The sequence below is a fragment of the Theropithecus gelada genome, chromosome 11, assembly GCF_003255815.1.
Source record: "Theropithecus gelada isolate Dixy chromosome 11, Tgel_1.0, whole genome shotgun sequence".
Classification (NCBI taxonomy): domain Eukaryota; kingdom Metazoa; phylum Chordata; class Mammalia; order Primates; family Cercopithecidae; genus Theropithecus; species Theropithecus gelada.
The window spans coordinates 91,751,809-91,764,862 of NC_037679.1; the positions used below are offsets into that span (position 1 = coordinate 91,751,809).

Below are 13,054 nucleotides of genomic sequence, written 5' to 3' on the forward strand. Positions count from 1 at the left end.
CTCGGCCTCCCAAAGTGCTGGGATTACAGGCTTGAGCCACCGCGCCCGGCCAGAAGAAATCTTAAAGGTCATTTAATCTAGCATTTCCCAGCCAGAGAAGCAATATTTTTTTCAACTCATGTCCTTTATCCCCACCTCTTCTCCTGGATAGCCTCTCTCTGCCTCCTTCCTCAACCTCTTTCTGGTGTCCAGGGTAGAACATTGGTCCAGTTGGCCGGGCGCGGTGGCTCAAGCCTGTAATCCCAGCACTTTGGGAGGCCGAGGCGGGTGGATCACGAGGTCAGGAGATCGAGACCATCCTGGCTAACATGGTGAAACCCCGTCTCTACTAAAAATACAAAAAACTAGCCGGGCGTGGTGGCGGGCGCCTGAAGTCCCAGCTACTCGGAGGCTGAGGCGGGAGAATGGCGTGAACCCGGGAGGTGGAGCTTGCAGTGAGCCGAGATCGCGCCACTGCACTCCAGCCTGGGCGACAGAGCGAGACTCCGTCTCAAAAAAAAAAAAATACAAAAAATTAGCCCGGCGTGGTGGCGGGCACCTGTAGTACCAGCTGCTGGGGAGGCTGAGGCAGGAGAATGGCGGGAACTCGGGAGGCAGAGGTTGCAGTGAGCCGAGATTGCGTCACTGCACTCTAGCCTGGGCAACAGAGCAAGACTCCGTCTCAAAAAAAAAAAAAAAAGTGAAAAGATCAAACTGAAAAATAAAATGTCACTCAAGACTACCAATAAGTAAATCTTTGCATTTTGCCATGTTTGCTCCAGTATGCTCTTTTTATAAGAAAGAAAATGTTGCAAATAATGGGTACAGCCCTCTTCTGTCTGCCCCCACACACCTTTAAATTTTTACCACATGTCCACAGACACATGCCACAGCTGTAAGTTTTAACTTAAATAGTAACATGTGGGACATATCTGACTGCAACTTGTTTCCTTTTTTTAAATTTTTTTTTTGTTGAGACAGAGTCTCGCTCTGTCGCCCAGGCTGCAGTGCAGTAGCGCAACCTCGGCTCACTCCTAGCTCCGCCTCCTGGGTTAACGCCATTCTCCTGCCTCAGCCTCCCGAGTAGTTGGGACTACAGGTGCCCGCCACCACGCCCGGCTAATTTTTTCTTTTTTTTTTGTATTTTTAGTAGAGACGGGGTTTCACCGTGTTAGCCAGGATGGTCTCGATCTCCTGACCTCGTGATCCGCCTGTCTCGGCCTCCCAAAGTGCTGGAATTACAGGCGTGAGCCACCGTGCCCAGCCTCCTTTTTTTTTTGAAACAGAATCTCACTGTTGTCCAGGCTGGAGCGCAATGGCGCGATCTCGTCTCACTGCAACATTGCTTCCTGGGTTCAAGCGATTCTCTTGCCTCAGCCTCCCAAGAAGCTAGGATTACAAGCGCCTGCCACCAAGCCCGGCTAATTTTTTGTTGTATTTTTAGTAAAGATGGGGTTTCACCATGCTGGCCAGGCTGGTCTCGAACTCCTGACCTCAAATGATCCACCCACCTCGGCCTCCCAAAGTGCTGGGATTACAGGCGTGAGCCACACGCCTGGTCCTGCAACTTGTTTCTTTACTCAGCCATGTGTTTTTGAGACTGACACCAGGTGAAACATGTACATATGATTCGTTCATTGTAACTGATGTAAAATGTTCCATCATACAAACACATCAGCCTGCCTACCCAGGACTTTGCAAATGAAGAATGACAAGTGCCTACTTTTTCAAAACTACAAACTGCGACTCAGCGACCATCTCTGTATGTGTTGCCTGGTCCCGGAGAACAACCACCTCCACCTCTAGCACCAGGGATTTTCTACTTCCTACAATCTTGATACTTGATGCCACCACACTTACTTGCCTGCAGTGTGACCTGCTATCTAAATACATCATGCTGCATTTACCTAATCAATAGTAAGGCCAAACATCTTCGTGGCCCTGTGCAGGCAACGCCCAAAATGGCCCGACTCCCACTTCCTGGTGTTCACACCCGGTGTGACTCCTTCCCTGAGTGGGGGTGGGACCCGGTGACTGCCCCGATGAACAGATTCCAACAAAAGTCACGGAATGCCACTCCTGAGAGCACCTATAAAACACTGTGGCTTCTGCCTGGCTGGCACTCTCTCAAAAGCCAGCGCCATGCTGTGAGCTGTCCCGTGAAGAGCCGCATGGAGCAGGGGACTAAGGATAATGTCCAGACAAAGGCCAAGGAGGAACCAAGTCCTGCCATCCCCATGGGAGGGAGCTCGGAAGTGGGTCCTTCTCCAGCGGAGCCCTCGGATACACGGGTGCATTTAAGTTGCTAAGTTTTGGGGTCATTTGTTAGGCAGCAATAGACAGCGAACACATGTTTATGAGCCATTTCTAACTTTTGCACATTCTAAACCTCTTCAAAATGTGACTCAGGCCTTTGTTTCATGGTGACTTCTGTGCTACATATAAGCTTGTGTGTGTTGACTTCCTATCAGGAAAGTTTTCAAACATATACAAAAGCACAGTAACGAGCTCCCATGCTCTTATCACCAATGTCAACAATTATCGACATTCTGCCTTTCTTGTCCCAGACTACAGAAGATTTAACTTTTAATTAATTGATCATTCTTTCCCTTTGTGATGTTTTTCACACGTGCCTTAAAAAAGCCCTTCCCACCCCAGCATCATAACGACAGTCTCCTGAGCTGTCTACCAAAGATTTTAGTTTTCTTTTTTCTTTTTTAAGACACAGGGGTCTCGCTCTGTCACCCAGGCTGGAGTGCAGTGGTGTCATCTTGGCTCACTGCAGCCTCAACCTCCCAGGCTCCAGTGATCCTCCCACCTCAGCCTCCCAAGTAGCTGGGACTACAGGCATGCACAACCATTCCTAATTTTGTTGTGTAGATTTTTTTTTTTTTGTAGAGATGAGGCCTCCCTGTGTTGCCCAGGCTGGTCTGGATCTTCTGGGCTCAACTGATGCTTCTTCCTTGGACTCCCAAAGCACTGCAATTACAGGCATGAGCCATCACACTCAGCCTTAGTTTTACACTCAGTGTGACACCAGCAACTTACTTCTTCAAATATGAAAAACCATTTTTACCAGCATCACTCACTGTGGTCCACTCTCTCCTTAACGATCTGTAACGGTTCCTCTGTGACCTACCAACTTCCAACTTCCAGGAGAGTCTGTTTCTAGACTCCCAATCGGCTCTACTGCTCTCATCGTTAAGACACCATGATAGCGTGTCTCGTTACACAGTAAGATTAACATGCCCTCCTTATTCTTCAAAATTCTTTGGTTATTCTTATCCTTACTCTTTATATGAATTTTAAGATTCATCTGTCAAGTTCTATCCAAAAAGCTTTTTACAGATTTTTTTATTGGAATTACACTGAATTTTATGAATTAATATGGGGCAAACTGCCATATTTTAATACTGAGTCCTTGCATCTGTAAAGATGGTACCTCTTTTTGTTACTTAGGTAAATTTTTATATGTTCAATAAAGTTGTGTATAGGCCAGGCATGGTGGCTCACACCTGTAATCCCAGTGCTTTGGGAGGCCCAGGCAGGAGGATCACTTGAGCCCAAGAGTTTAATATCAGCCTGGGCAACAGTGAGATCTGCCCGCCTCAGCCTCCCAAAGTGCTGGGATTACAGGCGTGAGCCACCACGCCCGGTCAAAAGCTACAGATTTTTATCTTACCTTGGTATCTAATTGTTGCTGAAATACATATTAGTTAACACAAAATCTAGGTTTCCTTACATTTTCTGTTAAATTATATCGTCTGTAAATAATAAGCTGATGTCTCCCTTTTCAATCCTTAAAATTCAATTCTTTTTCTGGTTTAATTATACTGGCTAGATCTCCAAACTGTTTTGAACAGAAGCAGTGGTTAAAAGGCATCCCTTTGTTACTCCTTACTTCAATGCTTCCAGTATTTTGTGGTTAAGTGTGAGGTCTGCTGTTAGGTTTCGAAAACACTTTATCAGGTTAAGAAATATCTCATCTATTCTGATTTTGATTGTTCAAAGCTTTATCATGAACAGATGTTAAAGTTTTACCACATGTTGTTTCAGCATCTACTGGAGATGATCCTATGAGTTTTCTCCTTTAATGATGAATTAGTGGATTTCTCTCAAGAAAAACTCACTTGGCAGTGCTTGCTATTCTCGGCATAAGTCCTAGTTGGTCATATCGTTATTGTTCATGTATGTTAATATTTTTTCATCTATTGTTCATGGCCCGTAACTTTCCTTTCCTGTTTTCAATTATGTTACCAAAGTAACAAGGATTGCCAAGGTTACCAAATGAGCTAAGTGTTTTTTTTCCTTTTTCTCTTAAAAATCATTTGGGTTTGGTGTTTCTTTTACACTTTTTTTTTTTGGTCTCTTTTTTTTTTTCCGTCTTTTTTTTTTTTTTCCTTTTTGTGGAGAATGGGGTCTCACCATATTGTGCAGGTAGGTCTCGAACTCCTGGGCTCAAGCTATCCTCCCGCCTCTGCCTCCCTGAAAGCTGGGATTATAGGCATGAGCCACCACGCCCGGCCTGTTCCTTTGTAAGTGTCAATTTCTGTGATGGTTAAAGTTCTATTCAGGTTTTCATTACTTCTTAGGTCAGTGCATAACTTGAGGATACTGTCCATTCCATCTATGTTTTCCAACTGTTTAGCAGAAAATGGGAATCATTCCATTTTTTAAGGCTTTACTATATCTATAATGATGTCTATTTTCATTAAAATAAAAATAAAAAACTCCATCCTGAAAAACATGTAACCAGCCAGTACAACATGACAAAACCTTGTCTCTACAAAAAAATACAAAAATTAGCTGGGTGTGGTGGTGTGCGCTCATAGTCCCAGCTATGCAGGAGGCTGAGGCCGGTGGATCAATTGAGCCCGGGAGGTCAAGGCTGCAGTAAGCCATGATTGTGCCACTGTACTCCAGCCTGGGTGACACAATGAGACCTTGTCTCAAAAGAAAAGAAAAAGATGTGACTATTTCCTAAGTCTTTTCAAAGAACAACATTTTAATTATATTGCTTGTTTCACTCATTCTGGCTCAATTTTGTAACCTCTTTCTTTTTTTTTTGAGACGGAGTCTCGCTCTGTCACCCAGGCTGGAGAGCAGTGGCACGATCTCAGCTCACTGCAAGTTCCACCTCCCGGGTTCACGCCATTCTTCTGCCTCAGCCTCCCCCGTAGCTGGGACTACAGGCACCCACCACCATGCCTGGCTAATTTTTTGTAATTTTAGTAGAGACGGGGTTTCACTGTGTTAACCAGGATGGTCTCGATCTCCTGACCTTGTGATCCGTCCACCTCAGCTTCCCAGAGTGCTGGTATTACAGGCGTGAGCCACCGCGCCCAGCCTCTTTTCTTTCTTGAGTTGGGGTCTCCCTGTGTTGCCCAGGCTGGAGTGAAGTGCCTGTTCATAGGTGCCATCATAGCCCACTACAGCCTCAAATTCCTGGGCTCAAGCAATCCTCCTGCCTCTCAGCCTTCCGAATAGCTAGGACTACAGGTGTGTACCACCATGCCTGGTTACCTTTATAACTCTTTATAACTTCTTTCTGTCTACTTCCTCTGACGGATCTGTTGTGCTCTAACTTCTTCAGTTGGAAACTTAATTTTCGATTTTTCTTTACTAATATATGCATTTAGATATATAAATGCGTATACAAGTCCTGTTTAACTGCATACTACAAATTTTGATAGTGTATTTACATTTAGTTCCAAGTATTGTCTAAGTTCTATGACTTTTTCGATCCACAAGTTATTTATGTGGTTTTTTACCACATACAAACATGGTCTGTATTTAGGTTATCTAGAACTGGCTGCAGCTTACTCTGTGGTAGATATATGGCCACTAATTTATGTCTTCTTGAAAAGGATAGGTGTTCTCTAACTTTAGTGCAAGACCACCTCTGTTCACTCAGCGTATTACAGCTAGTGACCAAATCCAGTTCGTCGGTGGTGTCGTTCCAAACACATTTTTGCTGATTTTTGGTCTGCTCCAACTATCAGTTGAGGGAGGGATGTCAACATCTCCCAAAGTGATTGGAGGTAAATTCTTCTTATCATTAGGTAAATGTTTACATTATTTAATGTGAAGCTACATTGTTACAGTTAGTATACATTTCCAGAGAATTGTGACTTTCGGTATTATTTAACAACCGTTGTTATGTTTCCTAATACTTTTGGTTTAGAGAGTATTTTGTCTGGTATGAATACAGCTGCATCAGCTTTCTTTTGGTTAACATTCACCTGGTATACATATTTTTTAGTCCTTTGGCTTTTTCTATGTCCTATCTTTTCAATTTAACTCTTGGCTGGGTGCAGTGACTTATGCCTGTAATTCCAGCACTTTGGGAGGCCGAGGCGGGTGCATTCACCTGAGGTCAGGAGTTTGGGACCAGCCTGGCCAACATGTTGAAACCCCATCTCTACTAAAAATTAAAAAAAATTAAAAAACTTAAAATTAGCTAGGCATAATGGTGTGCTCCTATAATCCCAGCTACACTGGAGGTCGAGGCAGGAGAACTGCTTAACCCCGGGAGGCGGAAGCTGTAGTGAGCCAAGATTGAGACACTGCACTCCTGCCTGGGAGACAGAGCAAGACTCTGTCTCGGGGAGGGGGTTAAAGAATATATATATATAACTCTTACAAATGAGACAGTTAAATTTTAAAATCCAATCCATCTCAGAACCTTTTTCTTTCTTTTTCTTTTTTTTTGAGACAGTCTCGCTCTGTCGCCCAGGCTGGAGTGCAGTGGTACGATCTTGGCTCACTGCAAGCTCTGCCTCCCGGGTTCACGCCATTCTCCTGCCTCAGCCTCCCGAGTAGCTGGGACTACAGGTGCCCACCACCACGCCCGGCTAATTTTTTGTATTTTTAGTAGAGACGGGGTTTCACCGTGTTAGCCAGGACGGTCTTGATCTTCTGACCTTGTGATCCGCCCACCCTGGCCTCCCAAAGTGCTGGGATTACAGTGTGAGCCCCAGCACCCTGCCAAAGAACCTTTTTCTTATCATGTGAGTTTGTATACTGCTCTAATTTATAGTTTACTTCTAATTTTCAGTACTTAAGAATTTTCCTTTTGCTCTTCTGACTTTCACTGTACCTTTTATTACACTGTGTCCTGTGTTTCCAAGTGTTTCCATAGGAAAGATATTCATTTCATGTTCAGAAAACTGGGGCTTCAAGAGACAGTGATCTGCCCAAGGCACTGAGTCTAATTAGTACACCCTAATATTTTCATATAAGGAGACAGTTCCTTGCCCTCACCTGAGGCTCACAATGGTGTCCTATTAACAAGAGTGACATGCAGAGTTAGAGAGTAAAGTGCCAAGGGGCACGTTTTCAGAAAAAGTCCACTTTCAACACTTCAACACAGTGTGCTTCACTATAGCACACACAGCAGTGTAAGGAGCCTGGTGTCCTGCATGTCACGAGGATCCCGCCCAGCCTGGCCTCGGCGGCCCCACCATCACCTGTCTCCTGCCCTCCAGGGTGAAGAGCTCACTGATCTTCTTCTGCTTGTAGACATCATTCTTCTCCAGCAGTTTTTTGTGCAACCAGTCGGGGTGTTTGACGCGTGGCACTGGGTTCTTTACCTGTGTGAGGCCAACACCCATCAGGGAGAGATCCTTGTCTAACTGCACGGTTTTCAGCCCCACAGCCCATGCCGCTGACCCCGCCCTCACCTGCTGCAGGGCTGCGGGGATGGTGATGATCTTCTGGATGGCGCTTCCCAGCCGCTCAATGTAGTAGTCCCAATCCAGAATCTGTGTGTGCAGGAAACAGACAGAGAATAGTAGGTGGCAGCAGCCATGTGTGAGGCTCACTTCGTGCTGAGCACAGGGCTAAACACTGTGTCTTATTTAATCCTCTCAGAAACTCTATGATGAAAGGATACCAAGGCAGGGAGCTTCACTGACTCCTCCAGATCACAGAGCTAGTAGGCGGCTGAGCCAACACCCCTGGTCTTAGTCCATCCAATAGAATAGCTAAAGGGCCCTAGGCACTTCATGTTTTCCGTTTGCCCTAAAGGGTTATTAGTTCCTCACCTATTACTTATCAGAAAGGAGGAAGTCAGGAGTGAAGACGCCAGACAAAAAACATAATCCAACTCAGACATATTCTGCTCTGTCTAGCTTTCCTTGTAAACTTTGAAGAGTAGAAAATGCAACTGGCACTCACTGCTCGAATATCAAAGTCTTGAAGGGAAGAGCTCTTGAGCCATTTCCGGAGAAAGTGCTTCCTCACCATAGGCTCTGCTTGGAAAATGGCAAGTGGGATGGCCCTGGGTGAGGAAGACAGGCACACAGCTCAGTAATAGTGAAAATCATCCAAAATCTGATCATAATTCTTATCAAATGAACATGGAAATAAGGACTTGTAACAGTTGTTCACAAATAACAATGTACACATCTGCGTGCATATGTATGCACAAACATGCCTACAGGTTCCTCGGTAACACGTGCATGTGTATGTGTAAACACATGCACGTGTGTATGTAACCATGTCTACATGTTCCTCATGGTGTAACCATGTGCATGCATACTCATAAATGCATGTGTGTGCGTAAACACGTCTACGTTTTTCACTGAGTACGCGCATGTGTATAGGCAAAGATGTGCATGTGTGCGTAAACATGTCTGTGTTTCTCACTGAGTAACCACGCGCCTGCGTATAGGCAAAGATGTGCATGTGTGCGTAAACATGTCTGTGTTTCTCACTGAGTAACCACGCGCATGCGTATAGGCAAAGATGTGCATGTGTGCGTAAACATGTCTGTGTTTCTCACTGAGTAACCACGTGCATGCGTATAGGCAAACAGGTGCACATTCATAACTGTGTCTACATGTTCCTCACTGAGAAACACACAGAAGACTCTGGCTGCTTTCTAGAAAGAATGAGCCTGTTTTCACGTCACTAGCAAAGCAACTGGCAACCGTCAGTGCTTCTCTTTCACTGGAGGAAACATCTGTGGTGAATACTGCAAACATAAGGAGACTTAAAGATGACACGCAGACTATGCATCCACTGGGCTCCATCAAGCTCCAACACTTGGCCACTTCGACTTCCTGTGTGAGATGATTAGAGTGAAGCCCTGTGTGACCCCAACCTATTCCCTCCTCACACAGAAGTAAAGACAACCTTTATTCTGGTGTTTATCATCAACCCCATGCAGGCATTTGTACTAGTCCTATTTGTATATAACCACCAAAAAAAAAAAAAGAGCAGTTTCCGTGTTTTTAAGTTTTACATACATGGAGGCATCAGGGGTCTTCCTTCAACCTGATTTTTGCTTTTTTCTCCAACATGATTTCAAACTGTCAGTGCTGTAACCTGTAGCTGCAATTCAACCCTTTGAACTCTGGTATAGTGTATCTCATTCCCTACTAAATAACAATTATCCATTTCTGGTTGATGGACACTTATGCCATCCCCAAACTTGGTATTAAACATAGCCCAAATCTGTAAGGAACCCCTCACCTCTCTTTGACAGGGGGAGCCCTCACCTCTCCGTGACAGGGGGAGCCCTCACCTCTCCGTGACGGGGGGAGCCCTCACCTCTCTGTGACAGGGGAGCCCTCGGGCTTGCGGGAGATGATGTAGCGGCAACTCAGTCCTGCATCCTTGACCATCTGGTCTCCCAGGAACTCAGCCAGGCGCTTTGCTGTGCTGATGGATGTAGACTTCTGCTCCCCGTAATCTTCCAGCTTCCGAGACATGGAACGGTTCTCAGAGATGAGCTCGAACAGCTCAGAGTCAGGCATGTTGGCTGCCTAGAGAAAGACAATGCATAAAACACTGCAGAAATCAAGGGGCAGAGTCTGGACTCACCCTGGACTGTGCTCCTCTAGCCCATGCCCTTCTCTAGCCTGAGACGCAGAAGGCTGCAGTTTCAAAGAGCTCTCTCATATGCCTGTGTGGCAATACTTTAAAAGACACACACATAAAACTTTAGCTTTTATTTTATTTTTTGAGACACGGTCTCGTTCTGTCACCCGGGCTGGAGCACAGTGGTGCAATCTCAGCTCACTAAAACCTCCCCTCCAGGGTTCGAGCGATTCTCGTGCCTCAGCCTCCCAAGTAGTTAAGATTACAGGCACACGCCACCACATCCAGCTAATTTTTGTATTTTTAGTAGAGAAAGGGTTTTGCCATGTTGGCCACGCTGGTCTCCAGCTCCTGACCTCAAGTGATCTGCCCGCCTAGGTCTCCCAGGTGCTGGGATTACAGGCGTGAGCCACCACGCCTGGCTTGGCTTGTTTTATTAAACTGTGCACAAAATATCAAGAAGAATTTACTGAAGAGCACCAAGGCTGCAGAAAAGGATGTTGCTCTGCCTAAGACAGGAAGTTTTTCTCCTTGAAAGGAAGAGAAAGAAGGGGTAGGAAGAGCCAGAAGAGAGGAAAGAGAAACTCTGGCCTGCTGGAGAGTGGCCTGAGCAGTTCCAGTGTGGCGTCCACATCCAGCTGGAGCTGCTGCTTTGCACACATGTTCCTGACCACAGGCCCCCCCCCATCCTGTAGGGGGTGCTGGGCTCATGAATATTCTGTGTGAAACCCCGAGTGCTCCCTTGCACATGTGTGTCACTCTATACAAGACAATATGCCAAGAAACAGAAGCCCACACAGCAAAGCAAGTCAGGAAAGCACTGCAGTGTTCTAGTATTCCTTCTACCCAAGACACCTGTGCCTGGGAAACATGTACCGAGATGTTCAATGCAACACCATGTATAACAATGGAAATGTGAAACCTAACTGGTAGTAAATAATCGTGGACTAGTTATGTAAATTACGGTATGTAAACTGATAAAATGTTATGTAGCCTGAAAAACATAAAAAATACAAAGTAACATAGAAATAAGCAAATATCTCAGGCTGGAGTGCAGTGCTGCAATCACAGCTCATTGTGGCCTCTACTTCCTGGTCTCAAGTGATCCTCCCAAGTAGCTGGAACCACAAGCACGCATCACCATGCTGGGCTTATCACACTATTTAGAAAAACATTTCCTTCACAGAGTTGTGCCCCTGGATGCAGAAGCTGAGGGGAACTCCAAGGGATAATTGTGCTCAGGAGGTCTTGGGATTTCATCAGGATTGGCCCTGAGTTCTTCAGTCACCTTGGTCTCCAGGAGCCCAAGAAGCAAGGGGTCCCCTTCTTGCAGGGTCCTTCATCCTTCAGAGCAGGTGAGGATGGAGGGTACAGCCCTTACCTTGCTGTACAGCACGTCCAGCCAGTAGTCAGCCACCTTGGCTACAGAGCCATACACCTCTTCCAGCGTGCTGCCCTTGAGGAAGGCCTCAAACACTGAGGACTGGAAGATCTTAATCAGCTGCAGTTCCCCGCGGCGTTTGACCTCAAAGCCCTTGAGCTCAGCCAGAGAACCGTCTTCATTGAACACAGCATACCTGAAAAAAAAAAAAGGCAAGCACAGCAGTGGCAAGGAGCACTGGCGAGCCACCAGCTATGCCTCATCCTCTCTGCCTGCCTCTTCCCTTTCCAACCCTCCACTTGTCATCCACCAGGCAGCAAACATCTCTCCCCCTCAGGCCATTGCTTCTCTAAAAGGAAAATGACTGAAGGGCCTGTAGCCAGAGCCAGAATACAGCAGCAGGCAGACAGAGCTGGTGCAAATGGAATCAGTAAGACCACAAGAACCCGGGTCTGTCTCTATCCTGGCTCCTGATCCAACCTCCTTTCTGGGTTAAATTTAATCTATCTCAATCCATGTACTTTCTAAAGCACAAAAGCCATGAGAGTCCCACCTCTTCTTCAGTTTCTTGCCTTCCTCCTTGGAGGCTGGAAGAATCATGGCAAGGTAGGGCCCATCAACCTCAAAAAAGATGCTGTTCTCTGAGCGGGTGACATAGGTGAGTGAGGACGGCTCGGCCAGCTCCTGGTACTGGTCATTGGTGAAGCCTTCCTGAGAAACGATAGTGAAGAGCGAGAAGCTTCACTTATGACGGCCCAAACCTGGAAACCACCTGGTGTCCCTCCAGGAGTGGATGGATTGGCAACGTGAGGCTTTTCCACATAACCGACACAACTTGGCAGCATGAAAGAAGGAAGTTCTGATGCACACAACCAAGTGGTGAAACTCAGGTGTATCTGTTAGTCCAAGAAGCCAGACCCAAAAGGCTATATGCCATATGCTTCCATTTACATGACATTTTCAACAAAGCAAAATTATAGTACAAAAAACACACTGGGGGTTGCCAGGGTTTCGGGGTAGGGAGAGGATTTGCTGACAAAGCGGTTGCAGCTGTTCTGTGTTGCTCTGTGGTGCTGGACACACACACTCTGCACCTGTCCAATCCCACAGCGCTGTATGCTACAGAGTGAACATCACTGTGTGCAAATTACAAACCATCCAGTCATGGTGCTGGGATCCCAAGAGGGGTGCAGACCGGACCAAATGAGCCCAACAGCACTGTGGACGTACAGCACAACATGCTGACAGCGTGGGGAGGAAGGAGTTGCCCTGTGAACTCTGCTGACTGGACAGGGTAAGGCTGGGAACAAAAGTAACTATCTACAAACGCTGCACAGTGGCAGTGAAATTACTTCTCATGGGGCACAAGTCTGTGAGCAATTCTAAAACCACTTTACATGTACTCTAGGATTGAGCAAACACATATATTGAGAAATTAGAAACAGGTTTATCACTGCAGGAGAAAGAAGCCACTAACAAGAAAGGGGCAATTCATGTGTTTAAACGCATCCAGGCAGCCAGACACAGAAATAAACAGCTCTGTGTGCGTGCGTTACTAGACACGTACTTCCTGGCTGCCTCCACTGTGAGAGATGGAAGCCATGACACTCCCAGGAACAGTGAGCACGGCCCGCGCCCATCTCGGGTTTTTTTTTTTGTTTTTTTTTTGTTTTTTTTTTTTTTTGAGGCGGAGTCTCGCTCTGTCGCCCAGGCTGGAGTGCAGTGGCCAGATCTCAGCTCACTGCAAGCTCCGCCTCCTGGGTTTACGCCATTCTCCTGCCTCAGCCTCCCGAGTAGCTGGGACTACAAGCGCCCGCCACCTCGCCCGGCTAGTTTTTTGTATTTTTAGTAGAGACGGGGTTTCACCGT

The 13,054-nt window shown here is 46.3% G+C and overlaps 1 protein-coding gene across 2 annotated transcripts in view; it reads right to left on the bottom strand.

Annotated features, from left to right (window-relative positions):
* The window catches only part of POLE (DNA polymerase epsilon, catalytic subunit), a 66,386-nt gene that overhangs the window by 25,965 nt on the left and 27,367 nt on the right, over positions 1 to 13,054 (bottom strand). For both annotated transcript variants that reach the window (XM_025400925.1, XM_025400926.1), the window contains 6 exons: positions 11,739 to 11,896; positions 11,186 to 11,381; positions 9,535 to 9,749; positions 8,158 to 8,260; positions 7,662 to 7,742; positions 7,449 to 7,571 (listed from right to left, as the gene is read on the bottom strand). In XM_025400925.1, the coding sequence (XP_025256710.1) occupies positions 7,449 to 7,571; positions 7,662 to 7,742; positions 8,158 to 8,260; positions 9,535 to 9,749; positions 11,186 to 11,381; positions 11,739 to 11,896 (876 nt within the window). The remainder of the gene's footprint in view (positions 1 to 7,448; positions 7,572 to 7,661; positions 7,743 to 8,157; positions 8,261 to 9,534; positions 9,750 to 11,185; positions 11,382 to 11,738; positions 11,897 to 13,054) is intronic.